The 22083-nt window shown below is 51.5% G+C and overlaps 5 protein-coding genes across 9 annotated transcripts; all 5 read left to right on the forward strand.

The window, feature by feature from the left end:
- The first annotated feature begins 48 nt into the window (after window positions 1–48).
- On the forward strand, window positions 49–10884 carry LOC100920296. Of its 2 annotated transcripts, XM_023501095.2 has the most exons (4): window positions 50–314; window positions 8281–8433; window positions 8894–9031; window positions 10113–10884. In XM_023501095.2, exons 1-4 carry the CDS (start codon window positions 131–133, stop codon window positions 10532–10534), a joined length of 897 nt encoding a protein of 298 aa, XP_023356863.1. In that variant the 5' UTR covers window positions 50–130; the 3' UTR covers window positions 10535–10884. The 2 variants fall into 2 exon arrangements, with proteins under 2 accessions (XP_023356864.1, XP_023356863.1); XM_023501096.2 differs by lacking the exon at window positions 8281–8433 and having other exon boundaries at window positions 49–314.
- A 213-nt stretch (window positions 10885–11097) lies between these two features.
- On the forward strand, window positions 11098–13079 carry LOC111720158 (protein NKG7). 3 transcript variants are annotated; one of them, XM_031963289.1, is made up of 4 exons: window positions 11098–11771; window positions 12085–12231; window positions 12328–12462; window positions 12675–13079. In XM_031963289.1, exons 1-4 carry the CDS (start codon window positions 11573–11575, stop codon window positions 12770–12772), a joined length of 579 nt encoding a protein of 192 aa, XP_031819149.1. In that variant the 5' UTR covers window positions 11098–11572; the 3' UTR covers window positions 12773–13079. The 3 variants fall into 3 exon arrangements, with proteins under 3 accessions (XP_031819149.1, XP_031819150.1, XP_031819151.1); XM_031963290.1 differs by having other exon boundaries at window positions 11098–11750; XM_031963291.1 differs by having other exon boundaries at window positions 11098–11735.
- Window positions 13080–13242: 163 nt separating this feature from the next.
- On the forward strand, window positions 13243–14927 carry NKG7 (natural killer cell granule protein 7). The gene is made up of 4 exons (XM_012546914.3): window positions 13243–14127; window positions 14202–14357; window positions 14446–14583; window positions 14820–14927. Exons 1-4 carry the CDS (start codon window positions 13974–13976, stop codon window positions 14879–14881), a joined length of 510 nt encoding a protein of 169 aa, XP_012402368.1. The 5' UTR covers window positions 13243–13973; the 3' UTR covers window positions 14882–14927.
- Window positions 14928–15466: 539 nt separating this feature from the next.
- Window positions 15467–17430, forward strand: CLDND2 (claudin domain containing 2). Of its 2 annotated transcripts, none has more exons than XM_031963293.1 (5): window positions 15467–15606; window positions 15786–15964; window positions 16239–16391; window positions 16802–16935; window positions 17206–17430. In XM_031963293.1, the coding sequence occupies exons 2-5, from the start codon at window positions 15796–15798 to the stop codon at window positions 17230–17232; spliced, it is 483 nt and encodes a 160-aa protein (XP_031819153.1). In that variant the 5' UTR covers window positions 15467–15606; window positions 15786–15795; the 3' UTR covers window positions 17233–17430. The 2 variants fall into 2 exon arrangements, with proteins under 2 accessions (XP_031819153.1, XP_031819152.1); XM_031963292.1 differs by having other exon boundaries at window positions 15472–15606; window positions 16802–16921; window positions 17206–17319.
- Window positions 17431–18015: 585 nt separating this feature from the next.
- ETFB (electron transfer flavoprotein subunit beta) lies at window positions 18016–22000 on the forward strand. The gene is made up of 6 exons (XM_003766517.3): window positions 18016–18278; window positions 19457–19615; window positions 19703–19861; window positions 20162–20224; window positions 20621–20779; window positions 21795–22000. Exons 1-6 carry the CDS (start codon window positions 18222–18224, stop codon window positions 21963–21965), a joined length of 768 nt encoding a protein of 255 aa, XP_003766565.1. The 5' UTR covers window positions 18016–18221; the 3' UTR covers window positions 21966–22000.
- Window positions 22001–22083: the final 83 nt, after the last annotated feature.

Raw genomic sequence — 22083 nt, forward strand, 5'->3', positions numbered from 1 at the left:
TGGGGGATGGAGGACCGACGTCCAGGTCCCTCAAAGGGTGGGGGCTGGGGAAAAGAGTTCCGTGGCAGTTGAGGGAGTCTTCCAGGAGCTGTGGAGTCATAATCATCAAGGCCACACTAGACTGGCCAAGATGCGTTTCAACCTCATCTCCATCATCCCGGCGTTACTTTTCATCAAAAGCATCAGCATCCTGGTCGTCGTTTTCTTTAACCCCTCCTGGGCTCTCTTCTATAACTATGAATACGAGGCCTTGGTGATGGCCAACCCATGGATCATATGTGTGAGGAAGCAGTGTAAGATCATCAAGAGCATAGGTAAGGCCCCCAGTCCCCGTCCTCACCTCCCTCGCCGCGTTCTGGGCTTCCTTCTCACCCCCACCCAAATCCCAGCCTGTGACCTCTCTCCTCCCTTCTCCCCCATGTGTCAGTGATCTCTGGGCCTGGACGCTTTAACTCGTCATGGATGTGTTCCAGTTTTCAACATCGTCCCTGTGATGGGGACTTGGAACCTGCAAACACAGGTGTCATGGGATAAGGGCTAATCCCTGCCCTTCCAAAGGGACCCTTCCCTTTCCTACCTGACACCTACCTGAACTCCTCGCTCCTGATTCCTGACCTTTGATTCCCTTCCCTTTCAGCATCCCCAGAACCGATCCCTTGGTCGGGCCCCCCTTTATTAATCATCAACTCCCACCCATCACCTTTAGTTTTACTCAGTAAGATTAACCTTTATCTCTTCCCTAACCCCTCGTTGATTCTCATCAACTCTGGGCAAAGAACAGACCAGGATATAACCTTTTGGCAACCTGGCTTGTTTGTAAAAGATAGAGACATTAAGGACAATTCAATTCCACACACATTTATTGAGTGCTTATTATGTTGGTATGTTTGTACTTGTTCTAATTAACATATTATGTCAATAATAGCTCACATTAATATAGTATTTTAAGGTATCCAAAGGGCTTTCCACATATGACCTCTTTTATTCTCAAAACATGAGGTTATTTTTATTCCCATTTTACAGATGAGGAATGTATGAAACAAGTTTCCAATTCAGTTCTTCCTAACTCCAAGACTTTGCACTCTAACCACCAATTGAGAGCTTTTATTTTCTCACTAGAGTCTTTTGAGGAACCCTGGGTTATCTCCTTGCCATGACGAGGTTGAAATCTAAATGAGGGAAGCAAACATTGATTAAGCACCAACTGTGTGCCAGGCACTATGCTTAGTGCTTTCCAGGTATTATCTCATTTGATTTTCACAACAACTTTGAAGGGAATTGTTATTATTATCCCCCATTTTATAGTTGGGAAAACTGAAGGTGGAAAGAGGTTAAGTGACAAAGTCACACAGCCAATGAGTGTTGTACAAATCTGATTCAGGTTGTCAAACAAAACATATATCCATATTGGTTATGTTTGTGAAAGAAAACACAGATTGAAAAATATGAAACATAAAAAAACTAAAGCGAAAAATAGTATGCTTTGATCTTCACACACAAGTTCTTATTCTGGATATGGATAGCATTTTTCATCATGGATATTTTAGAATTGTTTTGGCTCATTGTTTTGCTGAGAAAAGCAAAGTCAATTATAGTTAGTGTTACTGTTAGTATGCATAATGTTCTCTTAGTTTTGCTTAATTTACTTTGTATGAGTTCATCTAAGTCTTCCTAGGTTTTTCTGAAATCATTTCATTTACCATTTCCTATAGCAGAATAATATTCCATTACAAACACATATAAAAACTTGTTCAGTCATTACCCGATTTACAATTCTTTGTCACCACAAAAAGAGCTTCTATAAATTTTTTTGTATAAATTGGTTCTTTTCCCTTTAAAAAATATCTTTGGGGAATATGAACAGACAGTTTTGCGAAGAAATTAAATGAAAAAGTGCTCTAAATCACTATTGATTAGAGAAATGCAAATTAAAACAACTCTGAGCTATCACTTCACACCTTTCAGATTGGCTAAAGAAAAGGTAACGATAAAAGTTGGAGGGGATGTCAGAAAATTGGGACACTAATGCATTGTTGGTGGAGTTGTGAAAGGATACAACCATTCTGGAGAGCAATTTGGAGCTCTCCAAAGGGCTCTAAAACTCAAAGGTCTATAAAACTGCGCATACCCTTTGACCCAGCAGTGTCATTACTGGGTCTCTATCCCAAGGAAATCATAAAAGAGGGAAAAGGATCCACATGTGCAAGGATGAGTGTTGAAAATTATCTTTGAATGTAGTAGGAAAAACAAAATAATATTTATTTTATTTTTACAAAATAATATTTAAAAATATCTTTGGCATATAGAATTTCTACTGCTATTGCTGGTCAAAGGGAATGTACAATTTTATAGTCCTTTGCACCTAGTTCCAAATTGATCTTCAGAATAGTTGGATCAGTTCACAATTCTAACAATGGTGTATTAGTGTTCCAATTTTCCTGCATCCCCTCCAATATTTATCAGTTTGTTTTTCTGTCACATTAGTCTACTTGATAGATGTGAGGTACTTGGAGTTGTTTTAACATGTATTTTTCTAATCATCATTGATTTGGATTTCTTCATCTGAAAACTGCCTGTGTGTATTATTTGACCACTTATCATTTGAGGAATGACTTATTTTCTTATATATTTGATTCTGTTCTCTTAAGTATTCGAGAAATGAGGCCTATATCAGAGATATTTGCTATAAATTCCCCCACCTCCAGCTTTCAGCTTTTCTTCTAATTTTGGCTGTACTGATTTTGTTTGTGCAAACCCCTTTAGATTTAATATTAACATTATTCATTTTACATCTCATAATTCTATCTCTTGTTTAGTCATAAGTTCTTTCCTTGTCCATAGATCTGATAAGTAAACTATTCCATGCTCCCCTAATTTTCCTATGATATCACCTTTTCTGTCTAAGCCCTATACCAATTTTGACCTTATCTTGGGACACGGTGTAACATGTTGGTCTATACCTAGTTTCTGTCAAATTACTTAACAATTTTCCCTGAAGTTTTTATCAAATAGAGAATTCTTGCCCCCAAAGCTTGGATCTTTCTGTTTTTCGAACACTACATTATTGTGATAATTGACTACTGTGTATTCTGAACCTGATCTATGCCACTGATTCACCCCTCTATTTGTTAGTCTTTACCAAATTGTTTTGATGGTTACTAGTATGGATAGAACATCTTCTTTCACATTTCCCCCATTGATTTCCTTGATATTCTTCACCTTTTGTCTTTCCAGATGAATTTTATTATGTAGTTTGATTGGCATGGCACTGAATACGTAATTTAATTTGAGTAAAATTGTTATTTTTATTATACTGACTCAACCCCATCCATAAGATATTTTTTTCTGATTGTTTAGATCTGATTTTATCTGTATGAAAAATACTCTGTAATTGTGTTTTTATAGTCCCTGGATTTATCTTGGCAGGTAGATACCCAAGTATTTTATATTGTCTACTGTTAAGGGACAGATCAGTTCTCCGAGAGCCTCCACAGCTGTGGATCATAGCATCTGAAGGAGTCGGAGGGCAGCCTTTGCTGACACAGGTGTTGCAGATTGGGAATGAGATAAATTGGAGGCCAAGGGAAGAGGAGAGAGGTCAGATACTGCAAAGGCCTCTCAGTCAGAGAGGTCAGCCACTGTCAGGTGGTTCCTGTGTATTCCAACAGATTTTCCATGTATTTGAACAGTCTACCTCTACTTAAAATGGAATTTCTCTTTGTATTTCTTGCTGATGGACTCTGTTGTCAATATAATGTTCATTTATGTGAGTTTTCTTTATATCCTGAAACTTGGCAAAGTTGTTAATTATTTCAACTAGTTTTTTAGTTGATTCTCTGTTAAGTTTACCATCATATATATCATTTGCAAAAAGTCATGTTTTGCTCAAAAGTTTTGTTTGTTCACTGCCTATTTTAATTCCTTCAATTCCCTTGTTATTATGGTTAACATTTATAGTAACAATATTGAATAATTGTGGAAATAATGGGCATCCTTGTTTCAATCCTGCTCTGATTGAGAAGGCTTTTTAGCTTATCCCCATTACAGGTAATTCTTGCTGGTGGTTTTAGATATATGTTACTTTAAAGAAGCTCCATTAGTTCATATGATCTCTAGGGTTTTTCTTTAATAGCAATGGGAGTTGTATTTTGTCTAAAACTTTTGCATCTCTTGAGATGATCACATAATTGCTATTGGTTTTGTTATTGATGTAGTCAACTATGCTGATAGTTTTTCTAATATTGAATCAGCCCCGAATTCCTGGCATAAATCCTATCAGGTCATGGATTCTTGTGATATTTTGCTGTAATTCCTTGGCTAGCAATTTATTAAAAAAAATTTTGTACCAATATTCATTAGGGAAATTGGTCTATAGTTTTCTTTCTCTGTTTTGGCTCTTTGGGTCTTAGGTATTTTTAGTTCCATGTTTGTATTTTTAAAATAATTTGGTAGGCTCCTTCTTTGCCTATTTTTATTTTTTTTCAAAGATTCTCTTTTTGGTTACATTTTAAGTTCTGAACTACCTGTTTCCTTCCCCAACTAGAGAAAGCTACCACTTGGCACACACATTATATATAAATACATAAAGGTAGATAGAGAGGTATATGTGTGTGTGTGTGTGTGTGTGTATAAAACCTGTTCAGAGGACTTCTTAAAAAAACCATTCTCTGCATGCTTCTATTTATTAGATTCTTCTCTGGAGGTGAATAGCATCTTTCTTCATAGCTCCTTTGTGGTTGATTTGAGTATTATAATATGCAGAATAGCTTAGTAATTCATAAACTTTCTTTGAACAATATTGTATACAATTTTCTCTTGGGTTCTGCTTCTGTAGTTTCTCCTTTGCCTGCTCATTAAAAAAAAAATAGCTTGTTAGTGTAATCATCTCTAGTGCTGGGGTGAAGAGTGGGGATGGTGCCTCTGGCTTCAGGTGTTCCTTCAGTTCAGCCCTTTGGCTTGGAATCCAAAACCAAGAACTCTACCCTCCTGTAAGTATCCCTGCCCCTACTATGACTCCACTCACCAGGCATGTGCTGAGCCCTTCTCCCCCAGAGCCTATTCCTTATCAGCAGAGGTTCTTCAATCTTCCCAGACTCTGACCTGCAACTCCCTACATTGTCTGGGAGATAAAAGTTCCTGTGGTTGGGGCTGAGGATACCTCCCAACCCAGCTAGCCCCAAAGCTCTTTGCTTGCTGTTTCAGCAGAACTAGATGGAGATATTTACTTGTTTAGTGAAATTCACTTGTACATCCAAATGGTCCTGACACTTCTGTTTTCTCTTGTGTTAATCTAAATGGTTTATCATTTTCATAAGTATTTTTCCATTTCACTTTAAATGTTTATAACTGGGCAAAGCAACTAATAATTGCTTTGCTGTCATCTTTATTAGTGGTATAGTCAACCTTCTCATACTTGATACTAGAGATTTGGTTTCTTTCTCCTTTTAAATCATATTAACCAATGGTTTATTTTATAAAATGTATTCCTACTTTTATTTATTCAATGATTTTTATACTCAATTTTATTAATTTCACTTTTGATTTTTATCCATTTCCAATTCGGTGTTTAGTTGGGGATTTAACTTTGTCCTTTTTCTTTAAAAAAATTTTTTTACACTTAATTTGTTCTTTTTGAACTTTATTTTTTTAATGTTGCACATATAACTCGTTAGTCTGCTCTTTTTACATTTTATTGATGCAAGCATTTAGAGATATGTTTTCCTTTGATTAGTGCTTTTGTTGCATTCCATTGGTTTTGCTATTTTGTTTCATTTTCTTTATTGTTCTATGACTTGTTCTTTTACATTTTTTTAATTGAAGCTTTTTATTTTCAAAACATATGCAAGGATAATTTTTCAACATCGACTCTTTCAAAACCTTGTGTTCCAATCCCCCACCTCCCCTTCCACCCTCTCCTCTCCTCTACATGGCAAATAACCCAATATATGTTAAATATGGTAAAAATATATGTAAATTAGGCAGCTAGATGGTGAAGTAGATAGTGCACCAGCCTTAAAGTCTCCTGATTTGAGTTCAAGTCTGGCCTTGACTTGAACTTGACCTTGAAGTTAAGTGACACTTAACACTTCCTAGCTGTGTGACTCTGAATAAGTCACTTAATCCCAATTGCCTCAGGAGGAAATTTTATATATATATATATATTCAATATAGGCAACATTTATACAATAATTGCACAAGAAAAATCAGATAAAATGAGAAAGGGTTGGTGAATTTTATTTTCTTTCTCCAGTTGATAAATGGTCAAAGGATATGAATTTTCAGATGAAGAAATTAAAACTATTTCTAATCATATGAGAAGGTGTTCCAAATCACTATTGATTAGAGAAATGCAAATTAAGACAACTCTGAGATACCAGTACACACCTGTCAGTTTTGGCTAAGATGACAGGGAAAGAAAGTGACGGATGTTGGAGGGGATGTGGGAAAACTGGGACACTGGTGCATTGTTGGTAGAATTGTGAAGTGATTCAGCCATTCTGGAGAGCAGTTTGGAACTATGCTCAAAAAATTATCAAACTGTGCATACCCTTTGATCCAGCAGTGTTACTACTGGGCTTATATCCCAAAGAGATCTTAAAGGAGAGAAAGGGATTCATATGTGCAAAAACGTTTGGGGCAGCCCTCTGTAGTGGCAAGAACCTGGAAACTGAGTGGATGCTCATTCAGGTGGAGAATGGCTGGATAAGTTATGGTATATGAATGTAATGGGATATTATTGTTCGGTAAGAAATGATCAGCAGGATGATTTCAGAAAGGCCTGGAGAGACTGATAGGAACTGATGCTGAGTGAAATGAGCAGAACCGGGAGATCATTGTACATGGCAACAGTAAGATTACATGATGATCAATTCTGATGAATGTGGCTCTTTCCAACAATGAGATGATTGATGCCAGTTCCAATGGTCTTTGTGATGGAGAGAGCCATCTGTGCCCAGAGAGAGGATTTGGGGAATGTGGATCCCAACATAGCATTGGCACTCTTTTTGTTGTTGTTCATGTGCATTTTATTTTCTTACTCATTTACTTTTTATAACCTGATTTCTCTTGTGCAGCAAGAGAATTGTATAAATATGTTTATTATATTGGGTTTAACATATATTGGATTACTTGCCATCTAGGGAAGGGGAAGGAGGAGGAAATGTGAAACACAAGGCTATGCAAGGGTCAAGGTTGTCAAATTATCCTTGCATATGTTTTGAAAATAAAAAGCTTTTTATACACACACACACACACACACACACATACACACACACACACACACACAAGATTCAAGCAAACAACAAGAAGAGAAAATGCCATGTTGATCCATACTCAGTTCTCACAGGCCTCTCTCTGGGTGTAGATGGCTCTCTTCACCACAAGGTCATTGGAACTGGCCTGAATAATCTCATGGTTGAGAAGAGCCAGGTATGATTTCTTCTTCAATCCACTCATTCTTTCAGATTAATTTAGTCCCCAATTAATTTTAATGTATTTTCACGATTTCTTATTTTATTGCAGCATCTGGAACGGATGCATTTAATATTTTATTAACATTATATAAGCATTTAGAGATACACGTTTTCCTCTGATTACTTACTGCTCTTGGTGCATTCCAGGTTTTGTCTCATTTTTTGTTTTTATCACTTTCTTTATTTTTTTTACAAGTTGTTCTTTGGCCCCTTCATTCTTTCAGATTAGTTCATTTAGTCCCCACTCACTCTTTCCGATTAGTTTAGTCCCCGATTAATTTGAATGTTTCCATGGTTTCTTATTTTATTGCATTATGATCTGAAAAGGCTGCGTAGAATATTTCTGCTTTTCTGCACTTTGACAAGGTTTTGAACGTCCTAATAGACGCCAATGTTTGTAACGCAACCTACCATCCGGGTTCCTTTCTCCATTCGGTTTTCTCCGGAGATGTAGCCTTCTGTCTTTTCTACAGCTCCCTTCACCTCCTTATTTTGAAGTGTGTCTGGCTCTGGGAGGGGAAAGTTGAGTCTCCCATGAGCAGTTTTACTTTTGCCCTCGGGGAACTCATTTAACTTTTAAAACAGGAAGCCTTCTTTCCGGGCTCTCTCCTCCTGCCTCACTTTCCCTGCTTTTCATGCCGTTTTCACCTCTAGAAATGCAGCCTCCAAGGCGGCCCCCGCCCCTTGGCCCCACCCCTGCTCCTTTTCGTCTCGGGTCCCGCCCCCTCTTCTCCCTCCTCCGGGGTTTCGGGGTCCCGGCCCCCCCTCCTGAGGCTCTCTCCGCCTGCCGCCTTCCCCTCCCGTCCAGGACAAGCCGAAATCTGTCGCGTGTGTCTGGTGATATCCCTGATCCTGTCTTTGCCTCTGGGCATTAGCGTGCTGGCCCACATCTTCGGCCTGCTGTCCAGCTCGCTGCCAGAGACCATGCCCTTCTTCACGAGCATCCTCTGTCTGACAAACGGTGCGCCCCGGCCCGGGGAGACCGCGGCTCCGCCAGCCCTTGGGGATGTGGGCGGCGCCGCGGCCCCCTCCCCTTTTCCCTCCCCCCTTCTCCGCCAGGGTGCTTCCAGCCCGGCACCTCCACACCCCGCTGCCCCTCCCGAGCCCGTACCACCCACCCCGCTGCCCCTCCCGAGCCCTTAGCACCCACCCCGCTGCCCCTCCCGAGCCCTTAGCACCCACCGCGCTGCTCCTCCCACCCCGCTTCCCCTCCCGAGCCTGTAGCACCCACCCCGCTGCCCCTCCCGAGCCCGTAGCACCCACCCCGCTGCCCCTCCCGAGCCCGTAGCACCCACCCCGCTGCCCCTCCCGAGCCTGTAGCACCCACCGCGCTGCTCCTCCCACCCCGCTTCCCCTCCCGAGCCCTTAGCACCCACCGCGCCGCCTCCCCCGCCCTGACTTCCCATCCCGCTGCTCCGCAGGTGTGATCATGTTTCTCGGCTTCATCTTCTTCCACCTCCTGGTGACTCAACTTAAGTTCCTACTGAGGATGTTCGACATGTGGCTCAACTGGCCCTCCTACTTGATCCTGGTGTCCTCGGTGATCTACATCGTGGTCGGTGCGGCCCGGGAGCGGGAGCCGGGGCAGGAGGGGAGGGACGCGGATGGGGCAGGAGAAGAGAGGAAGGGGAACGGAGGAGGAGAAGCGGCAGAGGGAAGAAGGAAGAGGGAAGGCGAGCTTGTTGAGGCAGAGAAAAGGAAGAGTTGCAGCGGCAGGAGACCGCTGCGGAGGAGGGGACCACGCAGAAAAGGGGAGGATGGCAAACAGGGAGTGGAGAAGGTAAAGGGGATGACTGAGGAGCAATGACAGGGAAGGCCACGAAGTGGGAGAAACTGTAGAAAGATGAAAGAATGAGGTGTGAAGGCTTTGACCCAGGCTGCTGTTGGGAGGTAGGGAAGACACCTAGATGGGATATAAAGGGGGAAGGGAGGCAGCAAGGTGGCCCCGTGGATAGAGCACCAGTTCTGAAAGCAGGAGGACCCGAGGTCAAATCGGGCCTCAGACACTTAACACATCCTGGCTGTGTGACCCTGGGCAAGTCACTTAACCTTAATTGCCTCAGCCAAAAAATAGAGGGAGGGAGGAGGGAGCTGTCAGAGAAAGAATTAGTGAGCAGGAGGAAGTAGAGAAGGTAGAAGGGATAGGTGTGGACCATGCAGAGGCAGCTAAAGGGTGACTGAAGTGAAAGGGTCTTGAGTTCAGATTTCACCCATCACTTTTAAACGGTGTGAGCCTGGGGAAGCCATTCAACTTGTTTCCTTGTCTGTAAAATGGGGATAACAGCCCTCCCTCCCAGGGTTCTGTGGGTCAAATAAGATATTTGTAAACTGCTTTACAAACCTTTTAGTACTATGTAGATGCCATTATCTAGGGCAGAAGGCAGCAAAAAAAAAAAAAAAAAAAAAAAAAAAGGGGGGGGGGACAGCATATTGAGGCAAGGGGTTTGAGAGTATAGACCGGGGTGGAAGAAGCAGGCAGGTAATGTTGGTGGAGAGCAAGAGAGATGGGCAGGGAATATTATGACCATGATGAATGCAAGTAGATCTTGGGGTGGAGCAGCGAGGCCAGGGCAAGAAAATAAGGGAAATGAGTTGCCTCCTTCTCCTGGGGAGCACAACTGTTACCTCTCTCTTCCCTAGGGTCCATCATATTCCATTATCACCTTCATCTCCTCACTTCCAAGAAACAGCCTTTAGAGAAGGAGGAGGTTTCCCAAAACACAATTGTCTCGAAGAGTTTGAAAAGTTTCTTTGCCTCCAAAATGACTGAAAAATCTGTTGCCACAAAGACCAAAGCAACCATCACCAGAGGTCTTGATGTCTTCTGGCACCCAAAGTTCAAAAGATCTCGAACTTCAACTCATGGGAAGTTCCAACTCTTTAAAAGAGCTTCTATTTCCCAGCTGTCTAACAGATCCTGGATCTCTGAGCAGCCTTGGGTCTCCCAAAACCCTAAAACCTCTTCCTACCCCATGGGCTTTAAGGTTCAGCCGATCATTATGAATCCCCTTCCCTCTGTGGTTTCTGATATTCAAAGTACTTCAAGTCACACAAAACCCTAAAGTCTTGCTCCCAAGAGCTTAGACACCTCTCATCGTTGCTCTCTCCCTACGGTCACGATTCTCCTTCTGGAGGAGTCCTTCCCCCCATCCTGATGCTGGTGGAGGTGTCTAACCTTTGTCCTTTCCCACATACCTCCCCTTCCCTGAGCAAGCCAAGATTTGCCCTCTCTGTGAGATCCATCTCTACCCTGTTGAGGTCCTTGTGTAGACAGGAGCATGGATCTTGACTGTGGTGAAGCCAGGTGGAGCAGAAAATAAGGAAGATGTGTGAAGACAGAAGGATAAAAAGAGATGGATGTCTATTTCCTACAACGTGTTGTCATTAAAGAAAGCCTGAGGCTTCTTCCTGAGCCACTGTTTCACCATCTCCATTATGTTCCCCATCTACATGTCTAACTCCGCTCGCCACCTGGACCCCTCCTCTATCACATCCCTATCTTTAAGTCCAGTCCCAGTTTGATCATTATTAACTCCAACCTGATGTCCACCCTAACCCCACTTCCTGTAGCCCCCAACCCATATTCTATTTTTCCCCTCATGCCTAGCTCCCACTCCACTATCCTCCCCAAGCCGTAGCCAACTCGCCACACCCCCAAATTCACACCTAGTTCCTACCTTTTACTCCATTTCTACCTCCAAGCCCCACATAACCTCCCATCCTCTGCCATACACTGGGGTGAGGGTGATGATGTCAGCCTTGTGTATCTTGGAAGGTTCTGTGACAGTTGAGGCCCTGGAGGGAGTGGGGAAGATCGGAAAAGCCTGGAAGGGGGAGCACAACTGTTGTACCTGAGGAAAAATCTGAGGGGACTAAGAGGGACCTGAAGGGATAAGAAGAGATCCAGACCTGGGAAGGAGCTAAAGAGATGGGAGATAACTATGACAGAAATAAAAGAAACTAAAGACCAATGTTAGGGCCTGAATAAAGAGAGGAAGCAAAACCAGATAAGGGCAGACCCGATGGATGGTCCGGGCTCCCGGTCCTGGGCTGGGTTTTGCCTGCCTTGTACCCAGCAGCCTCTCGGCCTTTAGTGGAAAATGAAGAAAAAGCATTCATTAAGCCAAAAAGATGAATTGGTGCCCTTCAAAATGGCCCTAAACACCCTTTGCCTTGTACTTCTCCTCCTCACTGTGTTCTTGCCCTATTGGCTGAAGATACAAAATTCTCAAGAGCATTTCCACATGGGCATATGGAAATCCTGTGAGAATAAAATATGTGAGAAACTTATGAAGTCAGGTACATGGGGACGGGGAGAAGAATGGAGGGCAGGAAGTGGGGACGAGGATTTCGAAGGAGGTAGGGAAGATGGATGGGGTCAAGCATCAAGGTGGAGATGGGAATAAAGACAGAGAATGGGAGTCAAAAGGACCCTCGGGCTTACAGGATGTGATTTAAATGTGTGTTCCGTTAGTCTAAGAAAGTTTCTTTCCATGGGTGGGCAAATAGGCACAGGAAGCTGATTGTGGGGACTTAAGGGGTGTGTGAGTGAGTGAGTGTGTGTGTGAGAATGTGTGTGTGTATGGCTATTGCCATCACTCCCTCTCTCCAGTCTTACTTAAGGCAGTTCAAGCGCTGATGGGCTCAGCCATTTTAACTGGCATCTTGGCTCTTGTGAACATTTTCCTGCTGCTGATCAGTGCAGTGAATGATAGGACCTTCTTCTTCCTTTCCTCTGCCCTGTGCAGCTTTGTCACTGGTAAGATTCGGGGCCCGTGGGTCTTGGTCGCGAGGTGCTGGGAGGCTGATCGCGTGCTGATTCTGGGGCGGTGACCGCATCTGATTCTCCCCGCAGCCTTACTGGGCCTTTTTGGTCAAAGCATCTTCATGGTGATCACCAACACTTCAACTCTGGCTAACATTGATTTCCTTTATTTTGACTGGGCCTTCTACCTAGGCTGGTGCACGTACGTCCTCTACCTCCTGAATGGTGAGGCTGGGATAGGGGATGAAAGGGGCTGGGGACGAGGAACGGGATTGGGAAGGAGGCAGAAGAGGGGAGTGGGCAGAAGATGGAGAGAGGGTTGGAAAGGGCCACAAAGGTGAGTTTGAAGACGGGTGTGGGGATGGGGCTGGGCTGGGCATTGAGGTAATCTGGAGATGGGGATGAGAATGGAAATTTAGGGGCCTCCTCTCTCAAAGGGTCCCTGATCCTGGTGAGGAAGCACTCCACCAGGGTGAAGCCAGCAAGGCAATCTACAGACAAGTCGATGCAAGAGTGCAAGTCGATGTCCACATGAAGGCAGCTCAACTCCTCTGTCCTGGGATGGACCGTGTGTGTGTGTGTGTGTGTGTGTGTGTGTGTGTGTGTGTGTGTGTGTGTAGACTCTGGGGCTCTTGAGTTTGTCTCCATTCTAACAGTTTTTTGCCTCCAGGACCCCTTCCTCCTCATTGCCATTCTTCCCAAGAATCTGCTGGGCTCTCTGTGCATGGTGGGGAAGGGAAGAAGGAAAAGAAGTGGCTGAAGCAGCCTCCAAGCCCCACTGGGGATCTGCTTTTCCAGCTAAGAAGTCATTTATATAAATAAAAACAGTCAATAGCCACGTCCACAGACAGTCTCACCCGTAGTGTCTTTGGGAAACAAACTGAACCTCTGATGGTTGTCCTGGATGTTTCAGGTCAGGTCCCAAAGCTACCCAGTCCCCTTGGGGCCTAGATGTCTATCCCACAATGCCTTTGGCCCCCAGATCCTAGCCCCCTGTGAATCTGCCCCACATTGTCGTAGGCTTCTCTGTACCCAACCCTTTTGGGGACCCAAGTGTCTGCCTCTAACCTCCCTTCACTTAAGGGACCTTGGCATCTAGTCAGCCCATCCCCTCCCCAGGACAGAAAGGAAAGGGGCTCCGTGAGTCAGTTCTGCCGAGCCTCTGCTGTTACTAGCCACATCCCCTCCTACCCACATCCTGGCCAGAAGGCCACTGTTGTAAGCTGCTCATACCTCCTTCGGGTGCCTCCTTGCCTTTCAGGGAACAGGAGGGAGAGGCCTCTGCCCTCAGCTCCTGACCTTCAGTACCTGGCGGAATGGTCCATCCCTGCCTTTTGCCTCACCCCGCCCCCACCAGCCCCAGGCAGAGTGAAGTGAAGTTTGGGGGAAGGAGTATAAAGATGATCTGAGTCATCAATCTGGTGTGAAAGCCCCCACCGCTTCCCCTTCCGGGACCCAGGCCTGGATCCCCCAACCTCCTGCGGGCTTGGCCAGGTCTCAGTCCCCTCCTCGCCTCCCAAAACCCAAGCATTTGGGCTCTGATCCTCCGACTTCTCGGGTCCCAGCTCCCGGCCCCCCGACCTCCCAGGAATTCGGGCTGTCATCCCAAACCTTGGTTGTCCAAAGTCCCTTTTCCTCTCTGACTTCCGCTGCCTAAAGCCCCGGGCACCTAGTCTCCCGGTTACTGCCCTCTCGTGAGAACAAGGCACCTCCAGTCCCCGAGGACCAGGTCAAGGATGCAGCTCTGCGGGGTGCTGGCCCTGCTCTCTGGGAGTCTTGCTCTGGCCCTGCTGCTGGTCGCCCTGAGCACTGATAACTGGATCGCTGCCGAAAGCTCTTACTACTGGGCTCACTCCGGCCTCTGGCATCCCGACGGGGATTCTGTGAAAGGTAAGAGGGGGCGGCCTCTGGCCGGTGGGACTGGCCGACGGGAACACTGGCTGAGGTCCGAACCCCCGTTGCAGATTTCATCCTGGCCACCAGAGTCTTCATGATCCTGGCTGCTCTGGAGGGTCTGCTGTCCATCTGCTGTCTGATCCTCTTCCTCACTCCAACCCTCTGCAACTCCAGCTTCAGCCACTTGGCCTCTCTGATCTTTTGCATCACAGCCTTTGCTGCAGGTGAGGTGGCAGGGGAGGGAGACGCCAGGGGGAGGGGGGGGACTGGCAGGTTGGGGGGAGGAAAGGGCCTCACGGCTCCCATCCACAGTCCTCTGCAGCACCGTGGGAATGACTATTTACACCGGAGAGCGATGGAAAGAGTCTGGTCAGAATCCCAAGATTCAGACGACCTTTGCCTGGTCCTTCTACATGGGATGGATTTCTGTCATCTTCTTCCTTTTCACCGGTGAGGGGGAGAAGTCAGATATGGGGAATGGGTGGAGGACCAGAGGCCTCCCATCCTGGGAAGGTGGAGACTGGGCAGAGCGGTCCTCGTCTCGTGGGCCTCTGAAGGGAGGCCTCGGATGGGGAGGATGGAGAGCGTGACATGAATGGGGGAAGGGGGCACGAGGCGGCCTGGGGCCGCTGGGGAGATCAGCGGCGTGAACTTCCTCTGAAACCCGCCTCCCTCCGTCACAACAGGGGTCCTGAGCCTTGTGGTGCACTGGAGCGCTCCCCGGCCCAACTACGAGATAACAGCTTGAGAACCAGTCCTAGATTCGATGAATAAACCAAAAGTTGCTCATTGGATTGATGGGTGTCTCATTACTCCCAACCCTAACCCTGATGTTCCCTCTGCCTGGGTGCTGGGGTCTCTGAATGCAGCGTGTCTCGATCTTTTCCCTCTTCAGTCGTTCTCCCCTCTCCCAGCCGCATGTCCTTTCCCACTCTCCCTCCACTCCTTTGGGGTGTCTCCCGGAACACTCTAGTTTAGGATTCACAAGTACTTTCCCTCCTTTTTCTCTTCTCCACCACGTGGTCTTTACTTTCAGCCAGTGTCCCAACGTCCCCTTCTCCCCCTCTCCCAATACTCCGTAGCTCTCAGTGTCTTCTCCCCGGGAGTCCTTTGTCTCCCATCTCTGGCCTTTGCCATCCTCCCGTTCTGCTGCTGCTCCCCTCCCAATTTCCCCGGTCTCTGCCCAGCCCCTGTCGCCCTGCTCCTGCCTTTGCTCCCGTCCTCCATAACCCCGGCCGGTGGGTCACTAAGCCCAGGGCTCCCTCTCCCAGGGAAAATGCCGTGTGTGTGTCTTTAATGAGGTAGAGGGGGGGTTCTGGAATCGCTTCCTCATAGAGACCCGGGCCCCCTCCCCCACTCACCCTCCATCCCCCCAGCCCGGGCGGGAGGACCCCTGAGCCGTGTGGGGCTTCCCTCCAATGAAGGGACTCGTCCCGAGGAGCAGGCTAGCGGAGCTGGGCGGGAGCCTCGCAGGTGGGGGCTCCCCTCGAAGGGCCGGCCGCGGGAGCCGGGCGGGTGGGGGCCGGGGTGGGGGGAGGGTTCCCCGCCAAGGGGAGGGCCCCAGGGGTTCCGGGAAGAAGGGGGTGGGCGGCGAGGGCCCCTTCCCGCGCCTGGAGTCCCAGCCCTGCCGCTCCCCCCCCCCCCGCCTGCAGCGGCCCCTGGATGGGGGTGAAGAGAAGCCTGCAGAGCGCCGGCCTGTGCCTGGGCATCTTGGCCAACGTCCTGGTCGTGCTGGCCACCTCCACCGACTTCTGGAGCCGCTTCTCCGACGGCCACAACGGGCTGTGGAGACTCTGCCGAAGAAGGAACTGCACCAACTCCCCCTGCGAGAGTGAGGGCCCCTCCCCCCGGGGCACAGGCGGGGGAGGGGGGGGTCACTCCGTCCTGCCGGCCTCGGGCCTGGGTCTCCCGAGTCCCTCCCACAGCGAGTAGTGGTTTCAGCTGCTCCACATCATCACCGCCGGGTCCCGCTACACGCGGCCTCCAGTCCTCCTGTAGCCTCCCAGGCACAGAGCGGGCCGAGGGCGACCTCTGGGGGGTGGGGTGGGGGAGGCGGGGCCCAGGAGGGGTTCCGCGGCCACCTCCCCTCTCCCCTCTTTCCCCAGCCATGCTGGCGGCCACAGCGGCCTGTGTGGTGCTGGCCGCCGGCTCGGGCCTCTTGGCCTCCACGCTGGCCGTCAGGGTCCTGCTCGCCTCCAGGACCGGGAACCTCATCCCCCCGCGTGGGCGGAACGCCTGCCTGGTGTTCTTTCTGAGCGGTGAGAGGCTCCGAGCCCGAGGGGGGCGGGGCCGGGCCCAGGGGGCGGGCCCGGGCCCAGGGGGCGGGGCTCGGGCCGGGAAGGCCGGACTCAGCCTCCCTTTGCGAAGGGGCGAAGGGGAAGGGGAGGCTCGGGTTGAGTGAAGGGCCCAGCCGGGCTGACAAAGCCGGAGGCCGGCTGGGTTGGGAGCGCATCCTCCGAATGACGGGTTCCGAGCGAACGGAGCTCGCCGCTAAAATGGGAGGGACCGGCCCAGCCCGGGCCCAGGGAGGGGGCGGAGCCAGACCAAGCAAAGTGGGGGGGCGGGGCCAGACCAAGCAAAGCAGGGGAGGGGGCCGCAGCCGTCGGGAGGAGTCGCGGGGTGCCTCGGCCCCCCAGCTCCGCTCACGCAGGGCTCGGGGTGGGGGCAGCGCTGCTGCTGCTGGCAGGCATGGTGGGCTACACTGCGCGGGACGCGTGGAAGGCGGACAGCTTCTTCTCCTGGTCCTACTTCATCGCCTGGCTGGCCCTGCCCTTCTCCATCCTCGCAGGTAGCGAGGTGCAGGTGGAGACACGCCCTTCCGCCCGCCTCAGGGACGCCCACTTTCCTCTCTTAGATTCATCAAGCGGCCCCGCCCCCACACACTTCGGCTGCCAGGGACTCCCAGTCCTACCCTCCGGTCATTTGGATCGCTCCTCCACAGACACGTAGTGCTAGGAACTCCAGCCCTGCATGGGATTCCCCAGGATCCTCAGCCCTCCCAGCCCCCTCCCCGGGACCCCCTCCCTCAGGACCCTCCGTCGCCTTCCCAGAGGGACCTATCCCCTCCCCTAGGCTTCTGCTTCCTCTTCGCGGACATGATCCTGCAGAGCACAGACGCCATCAGCGGTTTCCCTGTGTGCTTGTGAGCTGCTGGGAGGACCTAGACTAATAAAGGCGCTTCCCTCCCCTTGTCTTGCTGGATTTCCCTGCTCCGGGAAGCCTTCCCGGATAACCCCTGATGGGGGAGTGGGGGAAAGGGATGGAAGGACTTAAATTGTGGAAGGGGAGGGGAAAAGGGAAAACACTGATCCTCCCCCTCCTCTCCTCTCCATGTGGCCCCGCCTTCCCCCCCCCCCCCCCCCCCCCCCCCCCCCCCCCCCCCCCCCCCCCCCCCCCCCCCCCCCCCCCCCCCCCCCCCCCCCCCCCCCCCCCCCCCCCCCCCCCCCCCCCCCCCCCCCCCCCCCCCCCCCCCCCCCCCCCCCCCCCCCCCCCCCCCCCCCCCCCCCCCCCCCCCCCCCCCCCCCCCCCCCCCCCCCCCCCCCCCCCCCCCCCCCCCCCCCCCCCCCCCCCCCCCCCCCCCCCCCCCCCCCCCCCCCCCCCCCCCCCCATGCGCAACGAATGCGGAGTCTGGCGAAAAGAAGGGAGGGGCTCCAGGAGGTCCACTCTACCGACTGCGTGCCCTTTGCCCGCTTTTGGCGTCCAAACCTCGCCTCTGCACACACCTCCTCCCTTCATTGGTCCGTGGTCGCGCGGCCCTCCCCAAGCCTCCAAGATATTCGATCGCTGATTGGATAACGGGCTGAGAGGGGGCGTAACGAGATCATGATGCCGTTTCTGATTGGGGCGGGGCGGTGTAGGAGTAGGTGTAGGTGTTGGGGAAGAGGCAGAGCAGTTTTGGAGGCGGGAGAGAAGAGAGGCGGATGAATTAATGGTTACTGATTGGTGAAGGCCGAAATCAAGGGGCGGAGCCTAGGGACAGCCTCAGTCTCTGGTTGGTGAACAGCTGTAAGGGCGGAGCGCTCGAGAACCTGAGCTGGTACTGGCCCAGCGGTCACAGAGTTAGGCCCGACGGCGACGGAAACGTCAACATGGCGGAGTTGCGCGCGCTGGTGGGAGTCAAGAGGGTCATAGACTATGCGGTGAAGGTGAGCGCGACCTCTGACCTCGCTGCCGCATCTCCCCTTCCTCCCCTCCCCTCGACCGCGCCTGCCTGACCCAGGAGCGTGAACGTGCGGGGTGACCTCACGGCCGAGCGAGGGCAAAGGTCGGGGGGGCTGACTTTTAACTTCGACGTCTCCCCACCCCGCTCGCTCTCCCAAGCTGTCCCCCGATTTCGGATTAGAGTGAGAGGAGGGGGCCTGTTCCCTGCCACAGGCCGGGACAGAGACTATGCGTGGGCGAGCCACGCGTGCGAGAATCCCCGCCCCTCCCCCACAGGGGCGCCGGGAGGGGCGGGGTTCCAGAGGGGTGTGCTTAGAGCTCACTCGGTCCGACCCGGGCCCGGAGGCAACTGAGGCCTCGAGAAGGCACCTGCCGGGAAAGGGTCTCCCTGGGAGGGACGCCCTGCGGAGGACGTTCTGGGGGGCTGGGGAGGGGGCTCACACTCCCTGCAGAGGACATTCTGGGGAGGGGACTCACAACGAGGGGTGAATATTCTGGGGTTCGGGGGAGGGAGTCCCTCCTGGAGTGATCTCTCCCCTGTACCCCAAAATATTCTCTACGAGTGAGTCTCCTCCCCAGAATATTCTGGGGTACAGGGGAGAGGTCACACCGAGAGGGACTCCCTGCAGAGAACATTGTGGGGTGTGGGGGAGGGGGCTCATTTCAGAGGGACTCCCTGCAGAGAACATTGTGGGGTATGGGGGTGAGGTCACCCCGGGAGGTGCTTTTCTGGGGTGCAAGGGAGGGGGTATTCTGGGGTACAGGGGAAAGGGGTCTCCCTGGGAGGGACTCCCTGCAGAGGACATTCTGGGGTGCGGGGGGAGGAGGCTCTCACTCCATGCAGAGAACATTCTGGGGAGGAGACTCACTCCGAGGGGGACTCCTTGTAGAGAATATTCTGGGGTACAGGGGAGAGGTCACACCGAGAGGGACTCCCTGCAGAGAACATTGTGGGGTGTGGGGGAGGGGGCTCATTTCAGAGGGACTCCCTGCAGAGAACATTGTGGGGTATGGGGGTGAGGTCACCCCGGGAGGGACTCCCCTCCCCGCTGAGCAGGAGACAGATAAGGGGTGGTGGGGAGGCTTCCTGGAGAAGTGGCCCCCAGTGGGGATCAGAAGCGGGTGGCTGGGGCTGCCGACCTCCTGACCCTGCCACCCCCAGATCCGAGTGAAGCCGGACAAGAGCGGCGTGGTGACAGATGGGGTGAAGCACTCTATGAACCCCTTCTGCGAGATCGCGGTGGAGGAGGCCGTGCGCCTGAAGGAGAAGAAGCTGCTGAAGGAGGTGATTGCCGTCAGCTGCGGCCCCAAGCAGTGCCAGGTGAGCATCTGGGGCCCGGGGAGGCAGGGCCGGGCCGGGAAGCGGGAGGGCGGCTGGCGGTGACCTGGGCCCTCTCTCCGCCCCCAGGAGACCCTGCGCACAGCTCTGGCCATGGGTGCCGACCGCGGCATCCACGTGGAGGTGCCCGAAGGCGAGGTGGAGAAGCTGGGACCCCTCCAGGTCTCCCGGGTGCTGGCTGCCCTGGCCCAGAAAGAGAAAGTGGGGCTCGTGCTGCTGGGGAAACAGGTGGGAGAGTGGCGACCTTTGCCTTCCCGCGCCGCTTCTGCTCCTCAGCTTTGCCCCACTTCCTTCCCCCCTCCTCAGGCCCCCCTTTCCTAGGTCTCCAGTTAGGGATCTTCTTGCAGCCTCGGTCTGAGGGACGGCCCAGGACAGGCCGGACCAGTGGGAGCCTCAGGCTTGGCGCCCCAGGGAGCCCCTCCTCCACCCCTCTCTGTGAAAGGAAGGTGACTCCTGAAGCTCCTTCCAGCCCTCAGCTTCCACCCTCTCCATTTCCCTGGCAATTCCCTACATCTCCCCTCCTCCTAGGCCATCGATGATGACTGTAATCAGACCGGACAGATGACGGCCGCCATGCTGGACTGGCCTCAGGTGAGCAGATGTGGGAGAGGGCGTCCATTCCCAGAAATCCCCCTGAACATCCCTTACTCCTGTGTGCTGCTCCCCAACTTCAGGGGCCCCGAGGCCTCCTCGGGGCTCTCTGCTCCCTCTCCTGTCTCAGGCAGCTTCTGGATATATGGAACTGCTTTCCCTCCCTCTAGACACTCTCCAGACAGCCTGTGTCCCCCCAAACTCCCTCCAGACAGCCTGTAACCCCCCAGGCTCCCTCCAGACAGCCTGTATCCCCCCAAACAGCCTGTAACCCCCCCAGACTCCCTCCAGACAGTCTGTAACCCCCCAAGCTCCCTCCAGTCTGTAAATTGCTTCCTCCTTCCTCCCCCTTCCCCCAGGGCTCTTGTAACTCATGTCTTGCCTCCTGCTCTCCAGGGCACATTTGCCTCAAAGCTTTCACTAGAGGGGGACAAGTTGACAGTAGAGCGAGAGATCGACGGTGGCCTTGAGACAGTGCGCCTCAAGCTGCCTGCCGTGGTGACGGCCGACCTGCGGCTGAACGAGCCCCGATACGCCACCCTGCCCAACATTATGGTAAGCAGGGGCCGGCGACTCCCAGATACTGGGGCCGGGCCAGCGCCAGCCCACGCCCTTCTGGGTCCCTGCAGATCTGCTTGCAAACACACCCATTCCCCCATACACAGTCTCACACACAGACACACCCACACACACACACTCACACACTTCCTCCCCCCCTTTCCTCCTCAGCCTCCTCCTGAAACAGTCCTGAGGGCTGAGGAGGCCATCGTCACCCCCAGGCTGTGATCATCAAGCTTCCTCCAGCCTCCCAGGGGATAGCGCTTATGGTTGGAACATGTCCTGAACCCTGGCGAACCCCCCCCTTTTAGGCACCCCCTCTGCTGCCCTTCCCTGCGTTTAGCAGTAACTCATATTTTTAGGCCTAATGAGAGCTCTAACGGTTACAGAACACTTGTTGGTGTCCCAGAGCAGCTCTCTGGGGTAGGTGCTATTTGTCTTCCCATTTTACAGATGAGCAAATTGAGTCCCAGAAGCCAAGGGCCAATCACTAAGAAAAGTCTGGAATACAGTTTGAATTTGGGTTCTGGACTTTCCGTGTCCACCAAGCCATCTGCTTAAAGTCAACCCCCCCTCCCTGTTCTCCTCCCCTCCCCTTTCCTACCACACCCCACTGTGAGTTGGGTCCATCTCTGCCAGAGGCCTGATTGACCTTTGCAGGTCAATTTTGAGGAATGCGATGTGGAAAAAATGGCTGGCTGGGGGCCCTGGCAACGGCATCAGGAAGTGGCCCCGGAGCTCTGGTCGGGGCTCCCCCAAGCCATTGGGCCGTTCCTCTCATCCATGTGAGGACCTTGAAGTGGGGATCACTGGTTCCCCCCATTGGCCAAGGCTCTTTCAGGAGCCCCTGTATTGATTGCTCCTAGTGTACCAGTGCTCTTCTTCCCTCCCCCTCCCTTGCCAGTTGGAAAGGGTCCCTGAGAGCTGGGAGCCATGTGGAGGAGGGGCTTTTGCCCCCCTTGCCCCTTCCGGAATGGCGAGGCCTCGACTTTGCCTCTCCCTCTCCCTCCAGAAAGCCAAAAAGAAGAAGATTGAAATGATGAAGCCGGCGGACCTGGGGGTGGACACCTCCTCCCGGGTTGCTGTGCTCAGTGTGGAGGACCCGCCCCAGCGCACCGCAGGGCTCAAGGTGGAGAGCGTCGAGGACCTCGTGGCCAAACTGAAAGAGGCAGGGCACGTCTGACCCCCTTCCCCCAATAAATTTGTTGCACCCTCCCCTTTCCCTCCTCGGCCTTGTTGTTGAGCTGTCTGCTTGGTGAACTTTGGGATCCCCCCGGAACTCCACTGGAGCCCATCCTTTC

Source organism: Sarcophilus harrisii, chromosome 3 (genome assembly GCF_902635505.1).
Source record: "Sarcophilus harrisii chromosome 3, mSarHar1.11, whole genome shotgun sequence".
NCBI lineage: Eukaryota > Metazoa > Chordata > Mammalia > Dasyuromorphia > Dasyuridae > Sarcophilus > Sarcophilus harrisii.

Excerpts from the sequence above, each read along its gene's own strand:
- LOC100920296 (XM_023501095.2), top strand. The coding sequence starts at position 131 with ATGCGTTTCAACCTCATCTCCATCATCCCGGCGTTACTTTTCATCAAA. Across the intron at positions 315-8,280 it reads TAAGATCATCAAGAGCATAG|GACAAGCCGAAATCTGTCGC; the intron begins GTAAGGCCCCCA and ends CCTCCCGTCCAG. Across the intron at positions 9,032-10,112 it reads GGTGATCTACATCGTGGTCG|GGTCCATCATATTCCATTAT; the intron begins GTGCGGCCCGGG and ends TCTCTTCCCTAG.
- LOC111720158 (XM_031963289.1), top strand. The coding sequence starts at position 11,573 with ATGAAGAAAAAGCATTCATTAAGCCAAAAAGATGAATTGGTGCCCTTC. Across the intron at positions 12,232-12,327 it reads CCTGTGCAGCTTTGTCACTG|CCTTACTGGGCCTTTTTGGT; the intron begins GTAAGATTCGGG and ends TTCTCCCCGCAG. Across the intron at positions 12,463-12,674 it reads CGTCCTCTACCTCCTGAATG|GGTCCCTGATCCTGGTGAGG; the intron begins GTGAGGCTGGGA and ends CCTCTCTCAAAG.
- NKG7 (XM_012546914.3), top strand. The coding sequence starts at position 13,974 with ATGCAGCTCTGCGGGGTGCTGGCCCTGCTCTCTGGGAGTCTTGCTCTG. Across the intron at positions 14,128-14,201 it reads CGACGGGGATTCTGTGAAAG|ATTTCATCCTGGCCACCAGA; the intron begins GTAAGAGGGGGC and ends CCCCCGTTGCAG. Across the intron at positions 14,584-14,819 it reads CATCTTCTTCCTTTTCACCG|GGGTCCTGAGCCTTGTGGTG; the intron begins GTGAGGGGGAGA and ends CCGTCACAACAG.
- CLDND2 (XM_031963292.1), top strand. The coding sequence starts at position 15,796 with ATGGGGGTGAAGAGAAGCCTGCAGAGCGCCGGCCTGTGCCTGGGCATC. Across the intron at positions 15,965-16,238 it reads CACCAACTCCCCCTGCGAGA|CCATGCTGGCGGCCACAGCG; the intron begins GTGAGGGCCCCT and ends CTCTTTCCCCAG. Across the intron at positions 16,392-16,801 it reads CCTGGTGTTCTTTCTGAGCG|CGCTGCTGCTGCTGGCAGGC; the intron begins GTGAGAGGCTCC and ends GGGTGGGGGCAG.
- ETFB (XM_003766517.3), top strand. The coding sequence starts at position 18,222 with ATGGCGGAGTTGCGCGCGCTGGTGGGAGTCAAGAGGGTCATAGACTAT. Across the intron at positions 18,279-19,456 it reads TCATAGACTATGCGGTGAAG|ATCCGAGTGAAGCCGGACAA; the intron begins GTGAGCGCGACC and ends TGCCACCCCCAG. Across the intron at positions 20,225-20,620 it reads CCATGCTGGACTGGCCTCAG|GGCACATTTGCCTCAAAGCT; the intron begins GTGAGCAGATGT and ends CCTGCTCTCCAG.